Source organism: Macaca fascicularis, chromosome 2 (genome assembly GCF_037993035.2).
Source record: "Macaca fascicularis isolate 582-1 chromosome 2, T2T-MFA8v1.1".
Lineage (NCBI taxonomy): Eukaryota > Metazoa > Chordata > Mammalia > Primates > Cercopithecidae > Macaca > Macaca fascicularis.
In genome coordinates, this window is record NC_088376.1 from 125,298,156 (window position 1) to 125,321,997 (window position 23,842).

The 23,842-nt window shown below is 45.3% G+C and overlaps 1 protein-coding gene and 1 long non-coding RNA gene across 4 annotated transcripts in view; one reads left to right on the plus strand and one right to left on the minus strand.

Annotated features, from left to right (window-relative positions):
* PTPRG (protein tyrosine phosphatase receptor type G) overlaps positions 1-23,842 on the plus strand; it is a 745,294-nt gene that overhangs the window by 647,734 nt on the left and 73,718 nt on the right. For all 3 annotated transcript variants that reach the window (XM_005547516.5, XM_005547515.5, XM_045384827.3), the window contains 3 exons: positions 373-422; positions 2,007-2,784; positions 17,947-18,079. In XM_005547516.5, the coding sequence (XP_005547573.3) occupies positions 373-422; positions 2,007-2,784; positions 17,947-18,079 (961 nt within the window). The remainder of the gene's footprint in view (positions 1-372; positions 423-2,006; positions 2,785-17,946; positions 18,080-23,842) is intronic.
* On the minus strand, positions 15,210-16,941 carry LOC135969740 (uncharacterized). Its single transcript, XR_010585158.2, has 3 exons — positions 16,597-16,941; positions 16,379-16,446; positions 15,210-15,321 (listed from the first exon to the last, which is right to left on the minus strand). It is a non-coding gene; the product is annotated as an uncharacterized lncRNA (long non-coding RNA).

Consider the following 23,842-nt stretch of genomic DNA (forward strand, 5'->3'; position numbering starts at 1 on the left):
TGGGGAGTGGTTACACAGTGTTTACATATGTAAAATTCATTTAAGTATACACCTGTATCTTATGCATTTTACTAAATTTTTACCTCAATAAAACAGAAAACAATAAAAATTGAAAAATGATTTTTTAACTAATAGCTTAAGACAGGGGTCAGCATGCTACTATCCACAAACCAAATCTAGCTCTCTGCATGTTTTTGTATGACTCATAAGCCAAGAAAGGTTTTACATTTTTAAATGGTTGGAAAAAATCTACAGAATAGTATTTTGACATGTGAAAATTATATGTAATTCAGATTTGTGTTCATGAGGAATGTCTTGTTAGAGCCACAAAAAAAAGTTTCATTGCTTAAATGTAATTTCTTTGTTTCTCAGCTAATACCACTCGAATATTCCAAGGGACCAGAATAGTGAAAACAGGAGTGGTAAGTAGAGAATGGGAAATTGATTTGTCGTGGCTGTTAATTTGCTTGCAGTTAAAACTGTCACCACGAGGTGGCAGTATAATGTTGTTAAACTGCTCAGTGTAAAGCGGTTATGGTAGAGAAAAAATTACATTATTCACTTTTTATAATTCAATACCTTACAAGCTGTGCAACAATGTTAGGTGGTTATATTGTATAATTTTGTGAAGGTAAAAATTCTTCATATTTTTAGTTACAATTTGTGGGATCAGACAATGCAGGACCATAAAGGGGTTAAATCTGTTCCAACCCTTTCATTTGACATATATTCAAATTCAGAGGTTGTCATTTGCCTAAAGTTATATGGATCTGAAAATTTCTGGAACCAGAATTAATATCTTAGTTTCCCCAGCTCTGGCTGGTATAATGAATAATTAAAATACTAATCACAGCCATGGTGATAATAATAATAACCTAAAATTCACTAAACTCTTCCTGGGTTTCAGGCACAGATTATTTTATTTACTTCTCCAGGCAGCCCACAAGGTCAGTGTTACTGTTATTCCCGTTTTACAGATTAGGAAACCGAGGCTCAGTGAGTTAAAGTAATGCGTCCAGCATCACTCAGAAGGCAAGCTAAAATTAGACTAATAGCTCAGAGCAGCACTTCTTGTTTTCCTGAGATACCTTATGTGAGTCAAACCCCCAGATTTGAGCCCCAATTTAGTATGGTGCTAAGAACGAGCCGAGTCTTGGACCCAGGCAGCCCTGCTTTTTTGCCTTCTTAACATGTCTGTGTCTCCGTTTCCTAACCTGCAAAATGGGGTGATGATCATGCCTGCCTCCAGAGTAGCATGGGAAGCCCTGGCACACAGTTGGCATTTGTTAATTGGAATTCTTGTTATTGTTGTTGATGTTGTTGTCATCTGTATGGGCTCAGATTTTCCCATGGATAAACTTAGAAGCTGAAAGGTACAGTGACTCTGCAGTGCCCAACATGGAGATGCAGAGATGTCAACCAGTGCCCAGAGCATACAGTGCAGAGCATGGCTCCTGCCTCTGACCCTGTCATTGCAGACCTGGGTAGGCTGCTTTCCCTCCTTGTCCACCTACTTCCTCACTGGGAGACAGTGGGGTTGGACTGGATCACCCAGTATCTTTCTAGACCTAGAGCTGAGTATCTCCTCAAGTGTCGGTGATATACATAAAATCAAAGGTCTTCTGCCTCTCATCACCCCAAGAACAGATGGACATCTGATTTTTCCAATTCATGACTTCTTTGTTGTGTAAGTCAGCTTTAACACTACTTACTTTTTTTGGCACTCAGCCTCATCTTGGGTAGTAGCAGTGAAAAGCTGAGTCTGATTCACTAGTTATGCTTTTTCACATGTTCACAGTTATTATAAAACCATTAAAATAAAAGTTGATTACCCATGGACCACCTAATGTCAACTTTATGCCATACATTGGAAAACTCCATAGCATAGATGAGTAAAATCCTCAGAGGATGACAACCAGGGCCTCATTCCCAATCTTAATTACTGCTGCTTCTCTGCTTTTTCTTCTTTTGCCTCTTTTCCACCCTTGCCGGGTGATCCTTCCCAGCCTACAGCGTCTCCTGCCTCTTCAGCCGACATGGCCCCCATCAGCTCGGGGTCTTCTACCTGGACGTCCTCTGGCATCCCGTTCTCATTTGTTTCCATGGCAACTGGGATGGGCCCCTCCTCCAGCGGCAGCCAGGCCACAGTGGCCTCGGTGGTCACCAGCACGCTCCTCGCCGGCCTGGGGTTCGGCGGTGGTGGCATCTCCTCTTTCCCCAGCACCGTGTGGCCCACACGCCTCCCGACAGCCGCCTCAGCCAGCAAGCAGGCGGCTAGGCCAGTCCTCGCCACTACAGAGGCCTTGGCTTCTCCAGGGCCAGATGGTGATTCATCACCAACCAAGGACAGCGAGGGCACGGAGGAAGGAGAGAAGGATGAGAAAAGTGAGAGTGAGGATGGGGAGCGGGAGCACGAGGAGGATGGAGAGAAGGACTCCGAAAAGAAGGAGAAGAGTGGGGTGACCCACGCTGCCGAGGAGCGGAACCAGACGGAGCCCAGCCCCACACCCTCATCTCCCAACAGGACTGCCGAGGGGGGACATCATACTATACCTGGGCATGAGCAGGACCACACTGCCATCCCCACAGACCAGACAGGCGGAAGGAGGGATGCCGGCCCAGGCCCGGACCCCGATGCGGTCACCTCCCCCCAAGTACCCCCCACCGCCACAGAGGAGCAGTATGCAGGGAGTGATCCCAAGAGGCCCGAAATGCCATCTAAAAAGCCTGTGTCCCGTGGGGACCGATTTTCTGAAGACAGCAGATTTATCACTGTTAATCCAGGTAAGTGACGCAGGTCCTCTTTGAGGGTTTCTGCTGCTGTGAACAGTCATACCGTTTTCACAAAATTGAGAGTAGAAGGTGAAGCTTCAGAAAGTACTTAATATTCTTAGAATCACGTATGTCTATCATAGAAAAGGTGCGCACGTGTGAATGTGTGAATGTGTGTCCCTATTTTACTCCAAAAGCCTACTCTCTTATGCTGGAGAAAGTCTTTGTTTGATGTTTGTTTTCTTGCCTCAGAATAACTCCAGGGACTTCAACCGGGCAATGATATAAATGAATTTAAAAAGCCATCGATCTTAAGACGTTTATTAAGATTTCATTCCATATTCATTATATAATGTATCTATAAATGGCTAGTTTGGTGCCAGGGACTGGGCAGGGTGCTGTCCCAGGGAAGCCTGGTCCCTGACTAGAAAGTTTAAAGGGGAAGGCAGAAAGATGACAGACAGCAGCTAGCTGGAGTGTGTGCCCGGAAGTTAGGTAACAGGAACGTTAGAAAGCCAGCAAGCTAGATGGTGGTTAATCGGCAAGCTAGATGGTTAACTGGCAAGCTAGATGGTTAACTGGCAACCTGGAAAACTAGCTAACTGAAGTTTTCAATTGTGAAATGGTAACAGGATGCTGTCCAAGAGAATTACGGAGAGGATAGGGACCTACCCTAACTAAGAAAGGCCACTGTGGAGAAGTGACATGTTCATGGAAATCTACAGAATGAAAGGCTTCAGCTTGGGAGAGCCCATGGTCCTTGCCCAAGAAATACAGCCCTCTCTCCCCAGAGCTCCCATTGCTGTGGGAATGAGCCAGTGTATAGACGGTGAGGCCAGGGCATGAGATCCTCATCTTACCCCTCCTGGTGGCAATTCTGTTGCTCTGTCATATGCTCAAATCTTAATGAACCATCCTGATAGTTTCTGCAAGGGAGCCATAAGCATGAGGAGTTGTTATTGTTGTGAGGGCTTTTCTTAATAAGAAATTCTTCATTTTGCCAGACTACAAGATGTTTAGCAACAATTTTTTTTGCGTCTAAGCTGTTGTGGAGTTATAAGAGTGCAAAAAAAAAGCAACTGGTAAATATTTATTTGCTTTTGCACTTGTAAACATTAAAATTCATCTAAAGCTGAGATCTCGTATGTTAAGATACAACTTAGAATAAATTTTCATGTTTTGAATTACTTTCCTCTTAAAGCTAGTATGAACTAATTTTTTGAAGTGGAGGTCTCCTATGGGTATTGCTCACTTTTGCTGTGATTTGGGGAAAGGTGCAGAGTAGCCTTTTGTGGAACTGAGTGAAGGAAATATGGGGCCACTTGGGAAGCTGTTTCTGTATGAACAGTGACATTCCCTCTAGGAATTACTTTGAAAAAGTTGAATTTCTTGCATTTGAAGATACTGAAGAAACATGTATGGAATGCCCACTGTATAAGAGGCACCAAGCTAGGCTTTGGGAGTAGAACATAGGTCAACACAGACTTCTGTTCTCTTGGGGTTTGCGTTCTGGTAGGGGAGCTTGAGAATATGCCAGTAAACAAATACATACCCTTAAGTAGCCTTAACTGCTGCGGTTGGGGAGCGGAGGGACAGTGTAGCTTTGAGTGGTCAAGGATGACCTCTGAGCAGAGATCCAAGTGGTAAGAAGGAGCTAGCCATGCAAAGATCCAGGGAGGGGAATTCTGAGCTGCAGGAACAGCAGGTCCAGAGACCCTACAGTGGGGAATTAATTTGGATTAGTTGAGGAGCTATCAGGCCAGTGTGGTTAGACCAGGGAGAGTGAGGGGGAGAGAAGGGGATGGATTTAGAGATTGATGGAGGTGCTCTGGAAAGGTACTCGTTGACCACGCTGAGGATTTCGTTCAACTAGAAATGAGCCACCAGTGGTAGATTTCGGCTGCAGCATTACTTGATTGATTTTTTGAAAGACCACTCAGGCCTCTGCGTGGAGATGATATAGGAAGGCAGGAATGGATGAAAGGAGCCCATTTAGGAGGCAGTAGTAATGGTGGCTTGGACCAGTGTGTTTTCTACAAAGACAGGTGGTGGACTTGGAATTGATTTTCAAGCTTGAGTGTTCAGCCTCTGGACTATGGACTCTGGCAAAGTAGCATTCTCAGCCTGCTCCTCTTAAACATTTGTTTGACCACATTCCTGAAAAATATGGCTGCTGAGAGTTTAGGCTGGGAGTATTTACAGTTTGAGAGATGGGAGAGAGGCAGGGACTGGGACCGCCCCAGGTAAGTAGAAATGAGTTCTTGCCATTGGAGTCAGGTTCCAGATTCCAGAGACAGGGGAGAAGAAACGGATGGTAAACTTTGGGGGCTCCCTACTCCAGGTATGAGGTGTGTTGGTCCTCAGCTTCCACCCTACAGAAATCTGAGAACATCTACAATCTTGGCAGAGTGGCTTTGGGAGTCAGATCAACGCAGTCGGCTCTGTCCCTTATTCACCCAGGGTCCTCAGGTAAGTCTTAGTCCCGTGTACTCATTTGCCAAGTGGAGCTAATGATCATGCTTAATGCCAAAGGTGGTGTGGCTGTGGAGACCCCCTCGCTGTCACTGACAAATAGGAGCTGTCAGCAGCCCAGTTGCCACACAATGATGGTGACTGTGAGGAGGCCCCCCATAGCCCTTTCCTTTGCTCTCATCTGTGGACATTAAAGCTATTGGTCCCCAAGTAACTGCCATTAAAAATGACATCCAGATGGCCGGGTGCCGTGGCTCACTCCTGTAGTCCCAGGACTTTGGGAGGCCAAGGAGGTTGGATCGCTTAAATCCAGAAGTTCATGATCAGCCTGGGCAACATGGTGAAACCGTGTCTCTAGAAAAAATACAACAATTAGTAAGGCATAGTGGCTTATGCCTGTAGTCCAGCCACTCAGGTGGCTGAGGTGGGAGATCACTTGAGCCTAGAAGGCAGAGGATGCAGTGAGAGGATCATGCCACTGCACTGCAGCCTGGATGACAGAGCAAGACTGTCTCCAAAAAAAAATTTTAAAAAGACCTCCTCCTGAAACTCAACACTGGTAAATCAGAGCTTTCCCTTATCACCTTCAGCTCAGTAAGAAGGTCCACTTCTTCTGAAAGCTAAAAAAACTTCCTTCAGAACTTCAAGCAATTCAAATCTAAAAATGGTGGTGATGATTGTTTAAGCCAGAGATCAGCAAACTTTGTCAGCTAAGGGCCAGAGAGTAAATATTTTTCAGTTTTGCAGGCCACAGGTCTCTGTTGCAGCTACTTAATTCTGCCTTGTAGCACAAAAACCACCATAGACAATACACAGCTGAGAGGATGTGATAGTATTTCAATTAAAACTTTGTTTGCAGAAACAGGCAGTTGGTCTGATATGGTCCACAATCTGTCATTTGCCAATCCCTGGTTTACGCAGAAATATGCATGTGCCTGTCGATTAGTAAAAGATGTGAGTGACCTGAGGGTAAAACAAGCAAACCCATCAGTCAATGATCCTTAAGGTCTTACTTCACTTCCATTCACCTTGTCCTTTGTTGTGTCTGCCTTCTCCAGTATGGTATTTATTTTTTAATGAAATCACCATCATTTTAATGTTAGTGATTTATTTTTAAGGACTTTGTGTGTACATTTGCTTTAAATCTGTTCCACATTTATTTTTTCTTCATATTAAGAAAAAACAATTTATTTAATCAATACCTGGTCTCTGAAAAGAGTGATAATGTGTAAAGTTACACACTGTTATATTTTTATGAGTGTCTCCAAAAGGCTTGTTTAAATTCCTTTGGTGTTTCATAACATCTTTTTAAGTCCTGTGAGTACTGGCTTTAATATATTATCTCCCAGGGAAGAAAGGGATCCTTCTATAGAAGAAGTGGCAAACCCAGACACCTACAGAAACCAGTTAATACTGATGAGAAACAAGGACCAAGTGTTAGACATTAGGGAGTGGTAAGGACCACAGCATATTGAAGAGCACATGACCTTTCTAAAGAGGGCCAACTCACTCAGCTCCCACAGATTACTGCCAGTGAGAATGCCTAATGAGCCAGAAATCCAGGTTTTTGTGCAGAACCACCCAACTTTCAAGTAAGCTCAAATTTTTAAAACAGTTTCTCCTTTTAAAAATGTAGGCCGGCCGGGCGCGGTGGCTCAAGCCTGTAATCCCAGCACTTTGGGAGGCCGAGACGGGTGGATCACGAGGTCAGGAGATCTAGACCATCCTGGCTAACACGGTGAAACCCCATCTCTACTAAAAAATACAAAAAACTAGCCGGGCTAGGTGGCGGGCACCTGTAGTCCTGGCTACTCGGGAGGCTGAGGCAGGAGAATGGCGTAAACGCGGGAGGCGGAGCTTGCAGTGAGCTGAGATCCGGCCACTGCACCCCAGCCTGGGCGACAGAGCAAGACTCCGTCTCAAAAAAAAAAAAAAAAATGTAGGCCAAACTAAACCCATCCCTGGGCCAGGTAGGAACCGCTGGTGCTCAACCTCTACTATAGTGTTGATTGCTAGAGTTTCAACTTCCCTGGAAGCCTTTCAGAAGGCTTGAAGGCTTACGTGTACTCCCTCTCACCAGGCTTTTTTCTAGCGTTTCTTTAGTGCAAAGCCCTCAGCTGGATGTCTGCTACATGGAAATCCAGCATGTGGTCCCACCCTCAGGAGCCACAGCCTGAACCCAGAAGCCAGTTGATGCAATGAAATGTTCTTGGGGGCACTGTGCAGTACAGCATACCCTACAAACACATTTCAGAGTGGGCATCATCTACAAATTCATCATTTCGTGCTGGGATTTTCCATTTTTGTTTCCTTAAATTAGGGAAACTTTTTTCAGATTGAATCTTGCTCAGAACCCCAGTATGTGAACACTCACTGCTGAAGGTTTACTAACTGCCTCTTCTGGCTCAGCCCTGAGTCAGGTGCCAAGGGGACAGTCCACTTCAGGGGTCGGCATACCACAGCCAGCAGGCCACATCCATCCCCTGGCCTGCATTTGCACGGCCCATGAGCTAAGAATGGACACAGTTGGGCAGTGGCTCTGGGCTGCTGTTCTGCTTTGAGACAGAGTGGAGGGTGCAAAGCTGCAGCCACTCTGCTCCTTTGGGCAAACCATGAGGCGCCCCTTTGGAACTCTCAAGCACTAAGGAACCCAATGTGAAAAACTTTAATTACAGAAATAATAACAGCGTCACCAGTGAACATTTGTGCTAGCTCTGCCTGTGCAGAAGTCCAGCTGAGTATGTCACTGATTCTAGGGTACTCCCATGAATGTCATGCTTTGTTGCCGTCATGCCGGTGAGGGAAGGAGGCTCTGATGAAGGAACGTGCCCAGAGCCACACGGCCCGTGGCAAGACAAAGCCCAAACATGGGCTCTGACTCTATAGTCCCGGGGGATCCTCCCCACGTGGTGCTGGCTTTGGCACCGGTTCCCAGAATTAGCAATGCCAGATGATTTCAGATGCAGTATTAATTATTAAGTGAATATTTTAATGTGTGCTTTTAAAAAGAGACCAACTTTCCATTTGTGACAGTGGTTCTCAACCGGAGGCAATTCTGTCCTTCTCCCTAGGAATATTTGGGAGCATCTGGAGACATTTTTAGTTGTCATAACTGGCACTGGGGTGCTACTTGGTGTCTCGTGGGTAGAGGCCAGGGCTGTTGCTAAACGTCATATGGTGCACAGGACAGCTCCACAACAAGGAACCATCTAGTCAAAATGTCATTAATACCAAGGCCGAGAACCCCTGATTTATAGTATTCATGTAAAGTTTCCTTTTTGAAGAAGTTTACTTGAGGACAAATAGAGTAGTAATTTAAAGACGAAGTACCAGTACAGGTTCATGCAGATTGGGCAGAAATCATGACTGCAGTACCCAGCTGTCTAGGGATTGGGAGCAGTACAGCATGCTTTATTTAAAATTAGTGGTATCAGGCACTTGTACGGACTATCAGAAGTAGTTTTCAGCCAGGGCTAGTTTTGCTGATCAGGTTTCTTTCTAGAGAAGTGTTTTCTTTATAATTCTGCCCACCCCCGTCCTGATCTGTTATCTTCCTGGCATGTCCACGGGAATGAGCTCAGGGTAGGCTGAAGGGGTTATTCAGCTGCCAGTACAGTTTAGTTTCTTCTCAGAAAGTATCTGGGTCCTTGGAGTTTCTATTGCCCACTGAACGATCTTTGAATTAAGACAGATGGTAAATCTCATGGTATGGAAAACCAGACCCCACTAAGAACAGTTAGATTTCCAGAGAGGTTGTAGTCAAGAATTCAGGTTGCAGCAGGTGGCATAGTTGGTGTAAGATTGGTGTACAGCTTCTGTCTGTGACTGATTTCAAAACCACGTACTTTTGCAATCAACTGTCAGTGGTGGCCGTCTGGTAGGTTAGGACTTGCCATCTTTTAGGGGCTTGGAATTAAATTAGGATTTATCAAATGCCTCCCCACTTTCCCAACAACTAATTGAAATAGAGATGACAGACCATCATTTTGATTGTTTGAGTCTAGTGAACTAAGCTCTGCGTGAAATGGTAAGGGAGCACTTATTCACAGGAACTCTTGGCAGTGATATAAATGGAAACGAATGATGCTCTAATCCTGCCCACACGTGTTACCACAGAGCCAGTGTCCTGTTGCAGGAGAACATATTTATTTGTAACTGATGAACAATCATTTCTCTGCAGCAGTGGTTTGGGTAACGTCAGGGCTCCAGAAAAATAAAAGGCCAATTTTGTGGCCCTGTAAAAATAGCAGCCACCTTATCATTTCACACCCGTTAGAATGGTTTCTATCAAAAATATAGAAAATAAGTGTTGGCAGAAATGTGGAAAGAAGGGAACGCTTTGTGCACTGTTGGTGGGAATGTAAAATGTGCAGCCACTGTGGAAAATAGTATGATAGTTCCTTAAAAAAGTAAAAACAGAATTATCATATGATTTAGCAGTTCTACTTCTGGGTATACAGTTGACCCTTGAAAAACAGTTTTGAACTGCTTGTATCCACTTATACATGAGTTTTCATCTGTTTCTGCCACCCCTGAAAGAGGAAGACCAACCCCTCCTCATTCTCCCCTCGTCAGCCTGCTCAAAGTGAAGATGATGGGAATGAAGACCTTTATGATGACCCACTTCCACTTAATGAATAGTAAATATAAATATTTTCTCTTCCTTACGATTTTCTTTATAGCATTTTCTTTTTTCTAGCTTGCCTTATTGTAAGAATATAGCATATAATACAAATAATGTACAAATATGTGTTAATTGACTATTTATGTTATTGGTGAGGCTTCCAGTCAACAGTAGGCTATTAGCAGGAAAGTTTTTGGAGACTCAAAAGTTATACATGAATTTCTGACTATTCAGGGATTAGCACCCCTAACACCTATGTTGTTGATGGGTTAACTCTATGGCCAAAGGATTGAAAGCAGGATCTCAAAGAGATATTTGTAGACCCATGTTCATGGCAACATCATAGACAATAGCCAAGAGGTAGAAGCACCCCAAGTGTTCATCAATGGGTGAATGGATAAAATGTGGCATAGAGTACATACAGTGAAATAACTGTTTGGCCTTTAAAAGGAATGAAATCCTGTCACATGCTGCAGCATGGATGAACCTTGAGGACATTATGCTAAGTGCAATGAGCTAGTCACAAAAAGACGAATTCCACCTATCTAAGATACCTAGCACAGTCAAACTCAAAGAAACAAAGGAGAATGGTGGTTGCCAGAGGCTGATGAAAGGGGAAATGGGGAGTTGTTTAATGGATCTAGAGTTTCTGTTTTGCAAGAGGAAAAAGTTCTGGAGATCAGTTGCACAACAGTGTGAATATACTCAACATCACTGAATGGGACACTTAGAAATGGTTAAGATGGTAAATTTTGTGTTATGTGTTTTTTACCACTTTTTTTTTTAAGCAGCCACCTTAATTCACAGATGTTGGGAGGTTTTTAATGAGTGGTATGGTTCAGAACAAATATGGTGAAATTCCCCACGATGGAAACAGGCTATCAATTTATGAGTATGCAGATCGTCCTTCTCTTTATCTTCCTTGCAAATTAAAGAATCTTGCTCTTCCCTACTCCTGATAGAGGCCTCTTGGATCCAAGCTAGTTTTAGTCTTGACACCAGAGGGGTTCTTGTCCTGTAGCAGAAGTTGAGCCCTTACTGGAGGGTAGGAGGCATTTCAGATGGGTCCATCTGATGTATTGCTGCCGGTAGCATTTATAGTACATTGTACTCCGTTTTTATTTGCTTCTACTGGGATGAGAGCCAAGCCAGTAAAAGGCAAACAGCATTAATTCAGTGATGACATATGCCACTGAAAACTGTTTTTCTTTTCTTTTTTTTTTTTATTTTTTTTAAAAAGCAGAATGGAGGCACTTTACTCAGATTCTGCTGGGTGCTGAAATAAAGACGTAGAGAAAGAAAGGCTGTGGGGAGGTTGTTAACCTTACCTTCCTCCTGCATATGCCCAGAGAGGGTTCATTAGCATTTTGCTCCAAGTTTCACGGGGAAGACACTTTGGGAGCAGGCTCATTCTTTGAGTCGGGGCTCTAGCTGGCCTCACATCACCCTCTGAGTAGCTGTTCACCTGCACATCACATCCACTGGGGAAGTACTGGGTATCAGTTGACACTCCTTTCCTCATTGTCATCTTCTACACAGATCCAAATGCACTGAGAATGGACTATGTTATATGGGCAGAGCAACAGCATGGTTAGTTTCTAATTGGCCTAAAAATAAAATCTCTTCAAAAATAAACAGAATTGGAGAAAGCCGCTTTGTACAGAAAGAGCCTCTTCTCTTGAGCCAGGTTAGTGGTATCAGGATTGTGATAAGTTTATTAAACCATGATTTTTACTTTTGATTTTGAGGCCTTTTTAAAAGACCTGAGTTAGTGTTGTTCTGCAGACTCACTGGGTCAGAGTGCCATCTTGCAAACTGAAACTAGGCTGGCCAGAGTGAGCTGGCAATGGGAATTGGGGTGAGGAAAGCTGGTCCGGTGTGACATTAGGGAGTAGTGACGACTGTGGCAAACCAGTGAGACATACCCTGTCAGAAGGGAGTGTGCTGCTTGATTCCAACTGATGTTTGCCGTGTAGGAGTTCAGGCTTTTGTTGCCAACCTTGAACATTTCCAGTGGAAGCTACCATTGCTGATTTTTATCTGAATTTATTTGCTTATTAAATGTTGGTAGCTACCTCCCAATTAAAAAATAATTACTGGGAAGGGGTGTCAAACCAGAGTTGCCAGTTCATAACCCATGTCAGGCAGGAATCGAAGGGCTAGTCCTTCTGGGAAAACTGCATCATCTGGATGAACCAGAGATGGAGGTGAGGAGGAGCTCTGTTAACGCAGAGGTCCTGCCCTTATCTTGGTGTCACAATTTAGGCATCATGGAAGGAAGCAAACCCCCAGTAACTGGGCAGCTCAGTTCCGTTGGACCCTTCAGGAGGCAGCTAGGTCACCAGCAAAGCTCTGCATAAAAGTGTGCTGCTCCTGACAGATGGGAGTGTCTAGTGTTACTATACTGTCAGCATTGTTGCTTGGCTCCATTGAAGGAAAGAAAAGAATGAACATTTCTTGGGCAAAAGAAAAGAATGAATATTTCTTGGGCATCTCCTCTGTGTCAGGCACTGTGCTTGGTGCCTGACTGATCCAGAGCAGCTTCGTGAGCAGGCAGCCTGTGCACTCACACAGGCCCTGTGCTCAGAAGGGCCTATGCTTGCCTTCATACTCTCTCATACTCTACTGTCACCTTCTCAAACCTCTTTAATAACTTTTGAATGGGCCCCATGATTTCATTTTGCATTTGGTCCTGTAAGTTATGTAGCCATAACTTACAGTCTGTTTTCACACAGACAATCTTTTTTCATCCTCAGGACTCCCGAGAGGTGAGTGTTATCATTTGTCTCCCTTTGATACAGGAGTGAACAGACACTCAGAGATGGGCAGTCATTTACCCAAAGCCACACAGCTGGAAAGGCCTAAGTCAGAATTTGTACTCAGGTCTGCCTGAGTCTGGGGTGCAGAATTGCCACCTTGCGGCATGCTGCTGTGGTTGTACTGAAAGGCCTACAGCATGTTCTGGTCTCTGGAGGCCTAGGCATGGGGAATTTTAGCCTCATGGATTGTCGGTGTCTGAGGGCCTATTATGAGATGGGTGTATACTCAGTGCCACACTTTGTGTGTTCTAGTAGTCCTGGCAGCTTGCTGTTTTATTAGGGCCACAAATTGAGTCAGGGAGCAGGACGGGTATTTCTTCTGAAGGACACAGCAAGAAGTACAGGGGCCATGCACAGTGTCTCATACCTGTAATCCCAGCACTTTGAGTGGGGGCTGAGGCAGGAGGATCCCTTGAGCCCAGAAGTTTGAGACCAGCCTGGGCAACATATCAAGAAAATGTCTCTACCAAAAAAAAAAGGGGGGGAAGAAAAGAAGTATGATACAGTCTAGTCTCAGGGCAAACTGAGATTCTAGCTCTTTACTAGCAATCTCATCATAGGCAGCCCTTTGTGCTGATACCCAGCACATCTGAAGCTCTGTAGGACTGCCACTCAGATGTTATACACTCAGATGTTACAGAGAGGAGTCAGATTCAGCAAACACCAGTGTGCACTCACCATCTCCTGCTATGGTGTGAGGGTGCTGAGGAAGAGAGTGGTGGTGATGATAAGTAATGATGCTGCTGCTAGGATGGTGGCTGGTGATGGTGTTGCCGAAGTTGGGGTGGTGGTGATGACAGTAATCACAATAGTTAACATTAAACAGGTGCCAAGCAACATTCTAAGTGTTTTGTATGCAAAACTCAATCTTCATCCCCCACAATGCCGTATGCAACATTATTACTTCCATTTACAGAGGAGGAGACTGAGGCACAGCGAGGTTAGGTCAGTTGCCCAAAGTTGCAAAGCTAGTAGGAGGCAGAGCTTTGTAACTGTTCTTCCATACATAGATGGAAATCAGCCCTGCCTTTGGGGACCTAGAGTCACAAAAGAGCGATTATAATTGAGTGTGATGTGTGCAGTAAGAGTAACACAAGATGATGATGGTGGGGTGGCACTTGGCATTTGCTTGATGCCAGGCACACCTCTAGGTGCTTACATGTATCTTCTCATTGGATTCCCCAACAGTCCTATGAAGTAGGCTCTTTTTATCCTGTTTTATAGATGAAGAACTCCAGGCCCAAAGTGGTTTAAGTTATTGGCTAAAGGTTACACAGAAAATGGCAGAGCCAGGATTTGAACCTATAATCTCTGCTCTGCCCTTAAGAGATAGTGCAAACTGGCGGCTTCTGGAAGCCTCACAGAGAAGGCAGCATTTGAACCAGGATCGAAGGATCAATAAGATGAATTCTGGCATCAGGAAAGGAAAGGCACTCCCTACAGTAGGAATGGGAGGGGCAAAGACAGAGAGGTGGGACCATGGCCCAGCATGGTCACTGACTGGGTGAGTGTAGCTGGAACAGCAGGAGATGATGCTGGTTTGGGGATGGAAGGCCCTGCTCCTGAAAAGCCTTGCTTTCCCCACTCAGGGGTATCCTGAGGGCCATGAGGGGCTACTTAGGAAAGTGACAGGAGCAGATTTCACTTGATCACCTGGAGACGGAATCCAATTCTAGGTTCCTGGCACCAGGAAGACAAAGCAGTACTGTGAATTTGAAAATGAAATCAACTTTATCATGCCCCACGTGGAAATTCAGTCGCATTCTTATTTTTGCTTGGCTTTTATGTAAAAGACCCAAGCCAATAAACTGCCGTTAGTCAAGGTCAGAGTGAAACTTGTCAGAAAAACTTCCTTAAGTCTCTCACTGACACTACAAGTTATTGCCACCCTGAGAGCTCCTCCATAGAAACTGCCATTTGGAGACTGTCCACAGTGGGATTTCAGATAGGCTCCAACCCCCTACGGGAATCCCCCCTCCAACCCTGTCCCCCGGCCAGTTATTACACACTTTCACGAAATGTTAGAGGGAGAAATGACTCCATTGTGGAAATCAAGTTTGAGGCCAGTTCTGACCTGGGCTGTGACTCAAGAGCCTTGTCTTCTGGACCTTTATTCTCTATGCTGTTGGTTCTCACTTTTTCTGGGTCCTGGACCCCTCTTAGAATCCAATGAAAACTGAACACTCACCCCGTAGAGGAGGAGAGGGGGACAGACATTATCACCAACAGAGAGATACCCCTGGGGCTTCAGGGACAATATAACATGCCATTGATCCACACAAACAGATGGTCACTCCCGAACCCCTTCCCAAGGCCAAGAAATTCTGGAGTGGTCATTTTTCACTGGTTTTAGAATGGCTGAAATATGCCAGGCGTGGTGGCTCACGCCTATAATCCCAGCACTTTGGGAGGCTGAGGTGGAAGGATCACTTGAGGTCAGGAGTTCGAGGGCAGCTGGGCAACATGGTGAAACCTTGTCTCTACTAAAAATACAAAAATTGGTTGGGCGTGGTGGCGCATACCTGTAATTCCAGGTACTTGGAGGGCTACAGTGGGAGGATCGCTTGAGCCTGGGAGGCGGAGGTTGCAGTGAGCTGAGATCAAGCACTCCAGCCTGAGTGACAGAGTGAGACCCTGTTTCAAAAAAGGAAAAAAAAAAAATGATAGAAATACCACAGAGGTGGTATTGCCAGTGATTGTTTAGGGATATAAGTGTGAGGGACTATTTTGGCCAAGAGTTCCTTTCTGTGGTTTGGGATGAATAGGACATGGAGTTTTCATTCTTTGTAGCAGCACAGGCAAGAATCCTGTTCTGTAAGGAGCGAGGAGAGGAACAAGACACTGAGAGTCCCTCCTGTACCCAAGGGCTTCCCAGAGTGGATACTGATTTTAACTGAACATGTGGCCTATAGCGTCAACCCTCCCAACATTGTTTTCCATTAACAGGACTTCCAGGTCTTTGAGATCCCCCCACCACCAGCCAGATAATTGCCTGGCTGGGCTACCCCCTTCTGGGGGCCCCACAAAATTCTTATTTGCAACTCTGGTTTCTCTGGCCAGCCACCAGAGCTTTGCAATAAAAGCATTATGTTGATGGAGAGAAGGCATGCCTGATCTTTGTCTGCTTCAGCTTAAAACCCTGCAGTAGTATCTACTGCCCTTAGGACTAAAATCAGTTTCTTTATTTTAGCCTAAAAGGCCCTGGCTTCATCTGCCTTCCAATTCCCCATCTGGGTCCCCTTTCCTCTCATTCTTTACTCCCACTGATTTGATGGTCTCCATCCAGAACACCCTTCTTCCCCAACTCTCTGCCTAACTAACTCCCCTTCATCCTTCAACACTTGCCTTCGTTGGGGAGCTCATGGAGACCTGGGCTTGGAGAGCTATTCCCCTATGGCCCCCTGTGCATCCCCTGGTGCCACATTCATTGTATTATTACTTGTGGTTGTGCCCGCCTCTCCCCATTTAAGATTCCTCCCCATGGGCACAGCAGTGCTACTGTCTGATGTACTGCTGTGTCCCCCTCCCCTTGCACCAGGCCTGTGCATAGTAGGGGCTTGGTAAGAATCTATCCTATCTAATGAAAAAATGGAGCAGGGGGTTAAGAAAATGGACAGGCACAGCTAGGAAGGCACTTTATAAATGGCAAAGTGCTCTGCGGTGGTTTTTAATCAGAGTGTGCTGCACCTACTTGACTCTGTCGTCTTCTACCTGTGAGCTGGGGATACATCAGGTCCTGCCTGCGTCACAGGCCTGTGCCTGAAACAAAGGAGGTGGTCAACATAAAATGCATTAGAGGAAATCCAGTGAAACGCATCGTAACACACTTCTTCCTGACTCGAGAGTCTCGCCTCTTTAAAAATCTGCTCCCACAGCCAATTCTTCCCTACTCAGCCTACCTTCTCTCACCTGGAAACTCAACCTGATTAGCTCTGCATTTAGTCCATCCTGCAGAGGGACACTCCGGGCTGGCTGAACGCTGGCCTCGTTTTTGCAGTGCAGGAGGAATCCTTGCTGGGCTCGAGTCAGCCTGCAGCCAGTGTTAGATTTTTTTAAGGGGCTTCTCCCTGTGGTCACAGACGACCTTTGCTTTTTCGCTGCTTGCCTCTGTGCACCTGTGCTCTTCCCAGCCCCAGCATCCCAACCGGGGCTTCATTTGGGCCACCTGGCATGTTCCAGGCATCTTCTCCACAGTGGAAGGGAAGATAGGATCTTCTGCTGAGGCTCCCGGGGACTTCTGAAGATATTCAGGGCCTGGAGAGGTGGAGGAAGGAGCTGCCTGATTAACAGGTATTGGCTGACCAGCGAGAATCCTGAACTATTTGGCAAGCTTTCCCTGCTAACCTCTAGATTGTGGCTGCTGGTTACAGACGTGCTCTGGGAATAGGGTGTGGTATGGCTTCCTGTCTTCAGGAAAGAAAATAGGAGCTTTTGGAAGGATCTGGGGTAGGTGATAGGATCAAAGGACAAACTAGAGAAGCATTTTAGGAAAAACAGGATCTCTGGGGATCTGGATGGTAGGAGCCCGCACACAAAAGCACCTAGGTGCTCCTGCTGGGATGTGCTGTTGTTCAGTCTTAGAGTCAGTGGTGAGATTCTAGGGCAAGACGTAATAGTCCTGGCTTGAGTGCTACATCGTTGACCAGAGCAGGGAGCCGCACACTCCGATGATTGTCCCACCATGACTATATCTGTTAGGGAAAGGTGGTTTCCCAAAGCAGAATTGGGGTGTAGTTGTTCCTACAGCAAGGAGTAAGGGATGCTGAGCAGCAAAGAATAGATGGTCGTCATAGTCACAGCCAGTTCTAGTTATCCTAGTGAAACCCCTCATGCCAGCCCTCCTGCCCTTGCACTAGAGAACCTGAGAGGCTCTTGGACAGCCATTCCACCCTTGCTTCTTTGAGACTTGAGCACACGTCCTCAGCACCTTCAAAGGCTCTTCTGGGTCGGTCATGTTCTTGGGGTAAGGCTGGAATGTCTGTGTCTTCTGTACGGCTGTCTAAAAACACCTTCAGCTCTATCTGTAAGTCCATATAACTGCCAATTACAGAATGCAGCCCACAGAAGAGGCCCTGTGTGGGTTGGGATGGGGCAGGAGATGGTGAGGGCTGCAGATTGCCCCTCCTGTCATGGGGCAGCCCAGAGCAAGTGGCCCAGTTCTCCAGAAACCACACAAAACTGGAACAAAACTCTGCTTCACATTCTGGCTCCCACCTCCACTAACCTCTGTTCTCTAACTGGGATGATTTCTCTTGGCAGCGGAAAAAAACACCTCTGGAATGATAAGCCGCCCTGCTCCAGGGAGGATGGAGTGGATCATCCCTCTGATTGTGGTATCAGCCTTGACCTTCGTGTGCCTCATCCTTCTCATTGCTGTGCTCGTTTACTGGAGGTAAGCCAGGCAGCACCTACAGCGTAGATATGGGGGCCAGATGCTGGCCAGGTTTTGCTCATGGGAGGGGAATCCCACGGCCTCTGCATTCAGGAAGGTGAGGTAGCTTAAGTGTTTCTGGTCTTGCCACCTGGGAGACCCTCTTGTCTCTGTTAGACAATGGCAGGGCCAGATCCACTTTGGAGGTCAAGGCACTTATGGTGAGCTTCTGGGATTTAGTACCAAAGAGGTTTTTGTTTGAGAACCAAGGAGATCCAAGTTCAAATCCCAGCTCTGCTACTTGCTAGATAGATCCAAATCCCATGTCCACTTTGAATGTTAGTTTCAGAACCAGCAAAATGAGTTAACAAGTCATAGCATTTGCAGTTTTTCTGAGATGATGCTTTACTTTGTTGTAGTCACATAACTCCTCTTGACCTTAGAATTTTTTTTCATAGTCTTTCACTGAAAATTAAATTGGGCTATAAGAAAAAATTTAGCATATTATGTGGTATTTAATACATGTAAGATTAAAATGGCAGACTGTAAGCTATCCGGACTCTCACTGCTTCCCATGGGAAGCCAGGTTGCAGCCTCTCTTTAGAAGTTGTGTTTTTTCAGCCGGACCATCTCAGCCAATTCAGCTGAGCAACACCATCAAGCCCATTCAGTTGGCCTGGGTGCCTTCACCTCTCAGACCGATGTAGGCAGCTTCTGCCCTTCATCTGACAGGCTTCACCAGTGAGAAACAGGTGTCATATTTTCATCTCTCCTTCCCTTCTTTCCATTCACTCAATTTTGAGCACATAATGTGTGCCAGTCTTCTAGGCACAAGTGATTTCTGAAAAAGTGAGTAAAACAGATAAGAATCCTTACTATCATGGAGCTTACGTTTTAGTGGAGGAGGCAGGCAATAAACAAAGCAAATAACTAAAACATGTAATTTCTAAGATGGTGGTAACTGGATAATGGAGAAAACTAAATCTGGAAAGGGGAGGGGCCCATGGGGGCCTAGCAGGAGTGTTCAGAGTGGTCAAGGAGATGATACCTGAGCAAGGACCTAAAGGAGGAGGGAACCAAATGGGCTCCACCTGGGGCAAGTTCCAAGTAGCGGAAACAGCACATGCAAAGGCCCTGAGGCAAGGGCATGCCTGGTGTGTACCAGGAAGAGCCAGAGGTCAGTGGGGCTGAGACACGAGTACAGGGGTAAGGTGGCAGAAAAGGGTATGGGAAAGAAACAGGGTAGAGCAGGATCGGGTCATGCTGCACAGTCTTGTGGGCCGTTGTTAATGCACTGCCTTTCACTCGAAGATGAGTAGGGTTTGGTGCAGAAGAATGTTGTGATTTAACTTCAAGACTACTTGGCTGCTGTGTTGAATACAGACTGAAGAGGAGCGGGGGCAGAAACACAGACCATTGGGGAGACCACTGGACTAGTTCAAGAAGGACACAATTGTGTCTCAGATGAGGGTAGCGGTGTAGGTGGTGATAATTCATTGCGTAGACATCTATTTTGAAGGTGGGAGCAACAGAATCTGCTGGCAGATTGGGTCTGTTCCTAATTGACTGGAACAGGAGAATAAGGAAGGAGGTCATCTCAGGTTTCCTCAGGCGTCTGACGGTAACCATAAGCCCTTTAGTGCTGTAGACCAGCAAGATTATGAAGTATGTTGTATTTTGGGGCGAGCATAGGAACACTAGACTCACCTGCATGTCATCCCTTCTCCAGGAAAAAGTGTTGTGCAAATATGTTTGAAGCCCATTGGTAAATTAGAGGCCACCTAGTGTGAGTTTAACTAATCAGGTGAGGTTAACAAGGGCAGCATGCCTGTCTCATGGCTCTGCTCAGTCAGCACTGTTTGGTTTTAGTCTCAGGCTGTCACCACAGGGGAGCAGAGAAGTCCCACAGCTGGCACAGCATAAAGAAACACCTTGTACCTGGCAATTCTAGCAAAACCCTCCGGATTGTTTCTGACTGGCCCACTTTGGATCCTCTACCCCCTCCCAAAATGGATCACTGTGACCAAGAAGGACCATGGGGCCAAACAGGCATCCATACCCAGCCGGCCAAAACATGAGTATTTACTTCAGGTTTCTTTTAGGGAAGGGCTGTGTCATGTAGTAAACAGCTTTAAAATCCTTCCATTCAAAATGTATTTTCCCTTTAGAAAATGACAACTGTTTATACTTCTGAAAAACTCAGTGAGTCCAAATGGAAAATATGAATTGAATAATATCTTAATATTTCCTGTCTGAAATGTTTTTATGATGTTTATTATACATGTATGCATATATTTCTTCAAAAGCTTCATTTAAAGTAACCAGAGCTTTAAACTTCATCCAACAGAGTCTGGACTTGAGCTTTTACCAGATTCCTAATCCCAGTAGCACAAAAAATGAGTGTGAAGAAGAAAATTCTTACAGAGCAAGGAAAGTAAAATTAAATTAGTGTTAGGATGAATGAGTTGGCTAAGCATACAGCCTAGAGGGGACAAGGACCTTTTTTCTGTCCAACTTTTTACAAATTATTAATGCGAAAGAAGGAAGCATTGGGGGGCTCACATAGAAAACTGGTAAATACAGAGGAGCCGTGTGTTTCCCTTTGGCAATGCAGTTTTTTAGCTAGAACAACAGTGCTTCTCTTCTGCCTTTTGAGGCACAGTAAGACTGGATGATTGGCAAACAGACTTGTCATAAGTAGAGCATTGAGGCAGATCAAAACCACCTGGATCATTTCTTCAGGAGGCAGGCCTGGCACCTGGAGGTTCAAACCTGCTCACTGTGGCAGCAGTTTCTACCACAACCAAGGACTGGCCCTTTGCAGTTATTCTGATTTTTGAGTGTGTTTTCTCCGAGTTGTTGATACTACAACTTAATAGGTTCATGAAATAGTGGAAAACTACACTCAAGGTCTCTGAAGTCTGTTTCTTCCAAGTCTCCCACTGTACAGTGGTGTTAGTGCTAATGTTTTCAGTGAGTCCTTTTTGAGTGCCAGGCACTGTGCCAAGCACTCGGGTGGCACCATCTCATGTGATTCTCACAACAGAGCTGTATGGTAGGTACTATCACTGTCCTTTCTTTTTGAGCCACATTCTTTGACCAAGGAAGAGCATGAGAACTCACATTTGTTGAAAGCCTGCTGTGGGCCAAATAGTTGGCAATATCATCACCCACTGTGTTGCCCAGAACCCTTTTCTGTTGCAGTTGACAAAAATCCATTTCAAAACGCCTTAAGCTCAAGGAAAAAAAAAAAAAGTTTGATTCATGGAATTGAGAAGTTCAGGAGCATTGGGGCTGGCTGGTTTGTAAGATGGAACATCAGGACTTAGCTGGTTTGGTCTGTGTGTTTCTCTTGCCCTCAGTCTCTGGGATCTGCTCTCTGTGTGGTCTTCTCGCTTAGGCAGGCCCTCTGCCTGTTCCACAGAGCAGCCTCTGGCCATGTTAGACTGATACGCCTCCACCCCAGTGGAAAGGGAATATTTCTCCTCTAATAGTTCCACTTAAGTCCCAACATGGCATCTCTTATTATTGACTTACATCATTTATCCATACCCTGGAGTCGTTTGGTGGTCAAAAGGATGGAACACTCTTGTCAGGCCTAGGTCTTATATTTAACTCTGGAGCCTAGAAGTAGGATCAGTGTCACTGCCATCAAAACCTTGGACTGAAGCCGAACAAGGGATGGTTGTCCAAAGGACCATGAAGACCTAAAAAAGTGAGTAGAAGGTTCAGCTAGGCATTCTGTTACTTAAAAAATTATATAGCTGTTTCTATTGCATATGCACTGAAGCCATTTTCAGCTTCCTGTTATTTATGCAATGCTTACAGAGTTCTTGCCATGCATCCTGGTGGGCCTAGAGAGTTAGAGATGAGGTCCCCTGGCCCTCACAGTCTATTGGAAGAGGCAGATGAATAAATATAACAGAGTATGGGGAGCATTTGGAGAAGGGTAAATCCAAGTTGCTATAACAGCATATAGGAAGGGCTTCAACCCAACCTGGAATGGGGGTTGAGGTCAGGGAAAGCTCCCTGGAGGACCTGGGCCAAGCTTGAAGCCCAAGCAGCGGTCAGCCAGGTGAAGAGGGTGGAAGAATGAAGCTGGGGAGGAAAAGCCTGGCCTACTGCAAGCAGATACATGTGGCTCGCTGTTGTTGGAGCAGAGTGTGGGGACAGCAAGGGCCAGATCATGAGGGCCTCATCGAAGGGAGATGTGCCATATCCTGAGGATGATGGGAAGGTATTTAAGGAGCCAAAACTGCAGGAGGGCAAAATCATAAAGAAACATTACTGTGTCTAGAGACTGTAACATGGGCCTATAGTCATGTAGCCTGGATTTGGAGCCACACTCCACCACACTGTCTTATCTGTGCAGCTGTGGAGCGTGTGTTCGTACCAGCAGTGCTGTCCTCTCTCAAGGTGTGAATTTGTTTTGGGGAGATTTTTATAGACTTATTTTGTGTATAAAGCACAGATTTACATATATGAAAACAGCATTGTGCATTCATGGTATTAAAATTGGCACTGGGCAATTAGGGGGGAAAAGAGTCTAAAAGGGCCCCTTAGAGGAGGTGCCAATGAAAAACAGATTGAGACACACTGCCTTAGACAAAGGCTTCTCCACCAACTTCAGTTTCCTCATCTGCAAAATGTAGTTAAGAAATGGGCCACAAGTTCACGTGAGGATTCAGTGCAAGCTGTGGAACATGCTTGTCCTGGTGCCTGGCACGTGGTGCATGTGCAGGCATTAGTTGTAGTGTTATACCAGATCTGACTTCAGGGAAAAATGGAAAATATAACTTGGGTCCTGGTATGCCTCAAATGAAGTTGTTTTTTTTAATAAAGAAAATCAAATGTACAGATCTAAATGAATTTTGTCCTTTAAATGTCATCACATTGTATAGCTGTACACAGTTTCCAATATGTCCATTGCATACAACATGCTTGAAAATAACTTTTGGAATTTCTTTCTAGAGTTCATTCTTTTGAAGGATCTCAGTTGTGCAAAGTATTTATCCTAGAAATAGATAAAACTCATCTGTTTGGAGCTAAATATAGCATAAATGTAGGTTAACCAACTGAGCAGAACCACTTTGGGCCAAAAAAGGAAAGGGGTGACTATAATGTTAATGAAATTGGTTTGGGTGATGCTCCTAATAGGCCTTAAAGGCAATTCCATAGGAGGACATTCCTAAATAACTGGGTTAAAGACATGACCCCACTCCCACCCCCAACCCCAGGAAACAACTCTGAAGCCCAGTGGCCAGCCTCATTAATTCCAGGTTGGCTGTATTAGAGTAAGCTTCATTGCTGTTGCAGCAGACATACCCCAGCACCCCAGAGGCTTAATAACACACGAAGGTTTATTTCTCACCCACATGAGGTCTGACAGGGTTGAGCAGCCTTCCTCCACTAGTGGTTTCTCTTTCTGGAACACATATCTCCCAAATTGGTGTAGCAGGGATATAGAAGTTGAGGAGGCACCGAGCTCTCAATGGCTTGGCCTAGAAGTGGAACCCTTCACTCCTTCATTCACCACTGGCCACAGATGGTCACACAGCCCCAAGGACATAGATGAGGTAGGGGGAACACATGGGTATTTGTTAAGAATACCGCCACAGTATTCTTAAATATTTAAACCCATTGGCATCATTGAGCTAGGTATGTTTCCTGTAAGGGAGAACTTTGGAGAGCAGTCATTAGACTATACCTAAAATTTGGCCAAAACTAAAAACCACAAGCAGAAACCTCAGATACCTGTATGTCTGAGAGACCTCAGACATCAGT